The sequence below is a fragment of the Rosa rugosa genome, chromosome 2 (assembly GCF_958449725.1).
Source record: "Rosa rugosa chromosome 2, drRosRugo1.1, whole genome shotgun sequence".
NCBI lineage: Eukaryota > Viridiplantae > Streptophyta > Magnoliopsida > Rosales > Rosaceae > Rosa > Rosa rugosa.
In genome coordinates, this window is record NC_084821.1 from 12,005,099 (window position 1) to 12,012,799 (window position 7,701).

At 38.4% G+C, this 7,701-nt stretch overlaps 1 protein-coding gene across 1 annotated transcript; it reads right to left on the reverse strand.

Moving 5' to 3' along the window:
• Nucleotides 1-3,160: 3,160 nt before the first annotated feature.
• LOC133732029 (cell division control protein 6 homolog B-like) lies at nucleotides 3,161-7,499 on the reverse strand. Its single transcript, XM_062159486.1, has 15 exons — nucleotides 7,124-7,499; nucleotides 6,644-7,039; nucleotides 6,355-6,429; nucleotides 6,176-6,282; nucleotides 5,944-6,050; nucleotides 5,798-5,857; nucleotides 5,615-5,688; nucleotides 5,260-5,310; nucleotides 5,090-5,139; nucleotides 4,575-4,710; nucleotides 4,183-4,272; nucleotides 3,842-3,904; nucleotides 3,656-3,751; nucleotides 3,464-3,556; nucleotides 3,161-3,348 (listed from the first exon to the last, which is right to left on the reverse strand). Exons 1-15 carry the CDS (start codon nucleotides 7,472-7,474, stop codon nucleotides 3,316-3,318), a joined length of 1,782 nt encoding a protein of 593 aa, XP_062015470.1. The 5' UTR covers nucleotides 7,475-7,499; the 3' UTR covers nucleotides 3,161-3,315.
• Nucleotides 7,500-7,701: the final 202 nt, after the last annotated feature.

Consider the following 7,701-nt stretch of genomic DNA (forward strand, 5'->3'; position numbering starts at 1 on the left):
ATGTGCTTGAGGCTCTCTTTGATTTTCCTTTCCAATTTTATAGCACATTCTCTACCTAAACTCTTCTATCCTTGACTCCTTGGTTATCTACAACTAGTTTAGGATATATACACTCCACAATCAAACTAGAAAACACATAAAGAAATTTAAGTGAAGGTATGCATTTAGTTAAAGCTACTGACATTGGGTAAGGTAGGTATAATGAAATCTTACAGAAAACATTGTTGCAAGCATATTCAACAGCACATACTGACCTTCACTAGCTTACTTAGTAGCTTACACATGAAATTCATGTGTTATGTATTTACACAATCATGCGGTATAAAGAACACAACTATAAGGGAATCATATAATGTATCCCACATTCTCAAAGTAATGAAAGAATTAGATGCTAGAAATCAACAGCTTTAATGAAATTCTAAAGCTATTGAAACACACCTCAATGGGGTACTGACCCTCAATAGGGTATTAACCAAAGGAGCTCTAATATTGACCAAAGAAACTAGGATATTAAGTGCACATATGTTGCATAAAAATTTGAACTCTTCCATTTCACGTAGGAAAAGAAAGGTACTGATCATCAATACTACATTGCACATATGACACATTTTAATGCTACTGACCTTCAAAACTTAGGTTTTACTCAAGCCAAATAGGCTACAGCTACTCAATCTTCACTAGCTTTAATTGCAATTGAAATTTTATTGATACTGACCATCAAAACTCATATTTTACTCTAGTTAAACATGCTACTGCTACTCAGTTCTCACTAGCTTTAACTGCAATTGAAATTTTAATGCTACTGACCCTCAAACTCAGGTTTTACTCAAGCCAAACATGCTACCTCTACTCAATCCTCACTAGCTTTAAATGTAGTTAAAATTTTAATGTTGTTGACTCTCACAACTCAAGTTTTACTCGAGCCAAACATGCTACTGCTCCTCAATCTTCACTAGCTTTAGTTGCAATTGAAATTTTAATGATACTGATCATCAAAACTCAGATTTTACTCTAGCCAAACATGCTACTGCTACTCAATCCTCACTAGCTTTAGTTGCAATTGAAATTTTAATGCTATTAACCCCCACAACTCAGGTTTTACTCAAGCCAAACATGTTACTGCTATTCAATGCTCACTAACTTTAACTACAATTGAAATTTTAATGCTACTGACCCTCACAACTCAGGTTTCACTTAAGCCAATCATGCTATTGCTACTCACTGCTCACTAGCTTTAACTGCAATTAAAATTTTGATGCTACTGACCCTCACAACTCAATTTTTACTCAAGCCAAACAGGTTACCGCTACTCAACTTTCCCTAGCTTTAACTAAAATTGAAATTTCTCACCATTTCTAAATAGTTTCATGCATTTTCAGATTTTCTCGTCCTAACCCTAACTCACTCTACTGTATCAGAAAGTTCCTAATCAGATCTCAAAACTAGTAGCCTACTATCCTATATATATAGCCGCATAAATTCGTTATTCACTTACTTCAGATTTCTCAGTAACCAAACCAAACAATCAATCATGAATCAAAGACTATACCTACTGACCCTCAGTGACTAGAAATTTCTTTTGGTACTGACCTTCAAGGCCTACGTCGGAGCCTATTTTTGTTGCTTCGTCGGAGCCTCGTTTTGTTGCTTCGCCGTCGGAGGCTCGCCTTGTTGTTTGGCCGCCGGAGCCTCGATTTGTTGCTTCGTCACAGGAGCCTCGATTTGTTGCTTAGCCGCCGAATTGGAAGAGAGGTTTTGATTTTGGGGAGAAATAGATTTGAAAGAGATATGAGAGAGAGAGAGAGAGAGAGAGAGAGAGAGAGAGAGAGAGAGAGAGAGAGAGCTGATGTATCGTGATATAGAGTGAGTGGCAATTTTTGTAATTTCATAAAAGTTTAACTGTCCTTTCTGTCTTTAATGTATAGAATCGTTACTGTAACTAGCTTTAATTAACCGCACGGAGACCGTGTCTGTGGCCCTTACGCATGGGAAAGAGATATAAGAATTTGTAGTAAATGTTCATTACCCCTTTTATCTATTATACTGCTATCCATTCGACGTTTGACATATAATCTGGGATATATGACTACGGTGTTGACTAACTTCATTCCTTATACTGTGGCAAGATGAAACAAAGTGTCGTCGGTGGTCCTCGTCGATAGCATAGTGGGAAAGCAGGTTTTAATGTTTTATGGCTTTATATGAGCTTTGTCTTTCCGGTATGTCACTATTGTGTAGCAAATGGGGTTGCCCAGTTATCTGGTATGTCAAGCCTTGCTAGTTGGTGCATGCTTGAATAGTGAATACATAGGATTATTAGGAGCTTCTGTTATTATTCAGGATGTTCTGTCGTTACTAATTGTTTGGGGTTTAGGCTTTATGTCCCCCCCCTGATGCAGAACAGATGGCAGCCAAATTTGAAGAACAGTTGGATCGTGCTAAAGGAGGAAAACGAAAAGTGACTAGTAGACGCGAAACAGCTCCTCGGAGTCCGTTTGGGACGCACCTTACATTTCTGCCCCCCCCCCTTTGTATTCGGCAATTTCATTAATGAAGGTTTGAGGGCAGCTGCACCAGCCCTTATTTCAAAAAAAAAAAAAAAAAAAAAAAACACATTTTCTACAATTTCATTCATTAGGCTGTGGCATTTGACTGCGGTGATTCTTTATGTTGTGGTAATTCAATCGCGGTCATTCATTATGCCGTAGCCATTCAACTGCAGTCTCACACGCCATTCATCGAATTCAGGTAAATAGCTATGATGTGGGTCGCGTAAACAAAAATGCTTTGTGGGCTCACCCCACCTATCTATCGCGTGGGCGTTGCCAAATTTATGTTCAAACAGTTACTCAAGACACATTGAAAGGGGTATGAGTGTATAACACTAGCAAGCGCCACCATAGTATATAAGATATTCTTAACAACTAAAGTAACAAGTTTCTATGTTAATTGTGCTCCCATGCAATCTTTAATGCTCATGAGTATTCTATGTGTAACCTAGCCGGCTGGCTTTATACAAACACTCATGGTACCAGCCTATTTGGAGTTTTGGACCCACTGTTTTAACCCAATTTGTTACTTGAAATGTTACACAAAATCATGCTGCAATATCTATATTAATCAATAATTCATATGCTTCTTTTGGTACAACAATTTTCAATGTAAAGAATGGTACTACAACAGCTAGTACAAGCAATCACAAAGATTAATCTCCTGTGTATAACCTATACTACATTTTTCTTTGTTATTCTTCTGTCATCTTTTCTAAAGGCTTGATGTCAATATTGGGAGCTTTGAGCTCTAAGCTGAACATAATTACTCAAGACAGGTCCGAAAAAACCGGATTCCCTGTTCAAAAAAAGAAAAAAGAAAAAGGTTAATGTCAAGAAGCAAACATTGAGAATCAAGAATACAACATAAATGAAATGCAGACCACCTCAGAGGCTGAGATATGTGTCCTCACCTGCAATGCAAATGTGATGTCCCCTTCATCTACATTCAATGTCACTCTCTTGGATTTTATATCTCTGGATTGGCCACTGAGTTTGAGGAGACCCTGCAAATTGATGATGCTTCAGAAACTGACTAGTTTCCCATTTTCCAAGTTGGTATGTACTATTAAGAGGAGTTATATTAACAAAATGTATTTTCTTACCTGGTCATTTAGCACTTTGCACATACTTGAAAATTCAAAACTCCCAACCGGGGGAATTAGTGTTGCTTTGCAGATGTCTACGTAAGATTTGTTTAACTGCATACGATAACAAGTTTAAGAGATCAGTAACAAAGTTTGCACATGCTTCCATTATCTTTATGGTCAAATATTAGCCAGAAAACACACCTCTCCTATAGTTGTATCTTTCTTCACACCACGGAAATGCTTTGCAGCAGAGCACATTATAATCTGTGGTCATGCAGATGAGGAAATATATCAACACTTGTTAAACACAACTACAAGGACTAAAATTTACACAACTAAACTTAGAGACATAGAGCCAAGGAATATTAGCTAGCAATTAATTTAACGGCACCTTGCAGACTGAGCTAAAGCAATGACCAAAAATTTATAGCCTGTCAATATGTTCAATTGATGGCTTGAAAGTAGTGAAATTAATAAAGAGGAGTTCAAATACTCCTGCTATGCACTAGTACAACTGAATACAATACTTGCATGAGGGTTACCTGTTGATGTTGAGGAAGACATTGTATGGTATCCACTACTGGTGACTTGAATGTCTTTGACAAAGCAATGGCCATGTGATCAATTCTCACCTGCAACCAGTGGTAAAACTCATAAGCAAAAATATAATATGAACTAGCTTTAATTGGATGTATGCATTATCAGACTTCTGCCACTTTGAGTCTCTTAGTACTAATAATACCGTGGAGTTAAAGTGAAACAATTATAGGTCTGAAATTTGAAAACTAATCATAAAACTCATGGGAAGTTATTAAAGAGGAAAATAGAAAAGAAAAAGAATAGTCTATCTAACAAAAGGGACCAAAACTCCTCTTGATGAAAATGACATAAAAGTCTACAATGGATAAGCATGGTGTCAATAGTAACTACTTACAATATCAATCTCCTGTTTTTTCACCAGAGCAAGAGCTGGAGCTGTCTGTTGTTCAGAGAATGGATTCTCTGCTGTTGATGAATTTAACTTGTCAGTAGATTCTCTCAACTCTGCTTCCAGCATCTCAATTGCACTCCTGGAAAAAAGAAGTTTAGGTTAGGCTCATGCCCAACAGAGAGCTCAAAGATATCAGTATGTTTTTTGTTTGGTCATCGATATCAAAAATGTTACCCTAGTCTTATTGATACACTTTTCAGTAACTGGGATAGAAGTGGACCAGTTCAACTTGGAGGACCGGGATTTTTGAGGGACTAATCAAAGCTAGGTTACAACCATCCTAAATTGCCTTCATACTGGAGTTGTATCAACCATTCTTGTTCTACGTTTTTCTACTTTCGTATTAAGGGTAAGCTATATATTCCAATATTTTGCTTTTAATGCTTCTGTAAGATGTTCCAGAAGTTAAATAAATGATGTTCAGTAAGATGCTTTTGAATGCCTGAGCTTTCACTAACCTGGAAATACAGAGAGCTTTCCTCATATCTCCAGATGCAGCAGCAACTTTCTGCCAATTTCATACAATTAGTACTACATCATATAAAGATGATTTTGATAAAAAGGGCAATGGCCTCAAAATCCAAAAAAAAAATCTTCTTTGAAATATTATAAATCATGGTAAGCTTACTCTGGCACAAAGTTCCAATGCATGTGGTTGAAAAACAGTGCAAGGTAGTGCCTGTTGAAACAGAATAAAAGACACAATTATTACTAAGAAAGACTAGTTAGCTACAATAATAACTAGCTTCTACTCATAATTACAAGTATGACAAAAACAACACTCTGATTACATTAAACTAATTTTTTCTTTAGCAGGATTATTAAATCCACTCTTATCCAAATCCTCCTGCCAAGGGGAAAAACAAACATTCTTAATCAAGGTTCCCGATGAAAACTATTTCAAGATTTACATACATTAATGAGTTGAACACGTAAATGAACTCTACATGTATAGTAGAAAGTCAAAAGGAGCACAAACTTACCATAAGCCTCTCTTGGAGAATCTTGAGAATCTGATCCTTAGAGTATGCCCGAAAAGTTATAACCATAGGCTTACCTAGAAGAACATATGAGTACAAGCACCAGTAAGTACTACAAAAAGATTATAGATTTCTAAACTTGTATGCAGAAACGTTAGGAAATACAAAAGTAGGTAATGAACTCACAATTTAATGACTGAAGTTTTGGAACAAAACGATCAGCTAAGTCGATTGCATTTGCTACTCCTGCAATGCGAATATATTATGAGCACTTAACATACAAATGTGGCATACATTTTAAAATAGATTGTGTTATTAACTACAGTTAGTACCTAAAAGTATACATCTTGAGAATGGGTATGTTGTGAGCATGAAAAGGTCATGGAGCACTGCCCGGTCTTTAGTGATTAAGTAATCCAACTCATCAGCTATTATCAACCTGATAAAATAGAAACCGCTTAGATTCACTCTCTTGGTCACATCAAAATTGTTAAGACGAGGAAAGAAGCATTATGAGTTCATCTGGAAATGCAATACAGTATAGGTTGCAGATAATTTGCTTACATCATCTTAGTCCCATCTGACTGAGGCTTTTGAGAATATAATTTCTGAAGAAGTTGCAGGGAGGTAGTGCCATTAGCTTTCTTTTGAGGTTGGTATTTACCAAGTATCTGCCAGGCAAAATTGGATAAGGACATCTGATACATTAATCAACAATAGTATTTGCTTCAAAATTTGAGTACCTTAGCGAAAATATCAGAAGTTTTTGTTAGTGATGTACAGTTCAATTCCAACACATCTGGTTCCTGAAATCTACCCTGGTAGTTAAAACAATTCAGCGTCAAACACTTCATACTTGAAGCAATGAAGCCATCTCTAGAAGTGAAGTATGATATTGCAATGAGATCAACACAATCACTTGATGATAACACATTTTAGGGTTTGAAAATAAATCAATTATAGCCTAGATATTTTGAAGTTCTGACATCTATACAAAGTGAACACATAAACTTTAGAAGGCAATAATCTCACCTCTCCTGCCCAATTCACCAAAAGCTGTTTCACTTTCTCCATGGACAAGGACTTTCCGGTCCCAGGACACCCGCATACATATAAACTCCCAGGCTTCTCTTGCTCTATGCATGACTTGCAGAACTCCAGAACCCTCTTCTGCTCCACATCGCGGCACGCAACAGTAGAGGGGACCGTTGACAAGTGCAGTGCCTCCTTCACTATCCTCATCTGCTCTTTATCTACAAGTTCAACACAATTTGCTAATTTAGAAACAAAACAAACACATTTTGTCCCAAAATTTAATCCCAGTTTGTTTAAACAAGGCTTGCCTCTGGGATTCCAATTCGGCTTAGCAACAACCGGTGGTTTGCAAAAGGCTTGAGGCTTTTTCTGACTGAAATACTTCTCAATTCCCTGCAAAAACAAACACACTTAAGCACTCTTGATTTGCCCAATCGTTTCTCGGATTCAATTCTTACTATCCAATCCAAATCTCACATTTGCAGGAGTGCTGGTGCAAGCATTGAGGTTCCGGCGAGCCGATTTACACTTCATCGGCGACGAGACCGGTCTCGGCTTCATCGGCGACGACGAATCGGACCTCAATTTCCTCTTCTGAGGAGTCAAATCACTGCCAGATCCGACTACCTCCTCCACGCTCCTCTCCGATTCGACCTTAACGCTGCGTAATTTCACGACGGAAGAAATTCCGACGCGCTTGCATTTCATCGGACTCAGCTTCATCGGCGACGAATTGGATCTCAGCCTCCGTTTGGGAGGAGTAGAAACTCCGGCGGATCCGACGGCGTTGGATTCGAGTTCGACGCTGCGGTCGGCGATGGAAGGCATTGTGAATCGGGCGACGGCAAATGGGGGGGGGGGGGGGGGGGGAGGTTTTGAGAAGAAGCGAAGATGTGACGGGAATCAGAGGCAAAACCGTAGGACCTTGACTATTCGAAACCGAGACCGGAGAAATGGATTTGTTCAGATTCGGAATCCGGTTCACTGTAGCAGCGCGATTGGCGTCACCACCGGCATTAGCGGCGACGGCGGGATCGTAGAGCACGAGCTCCTAG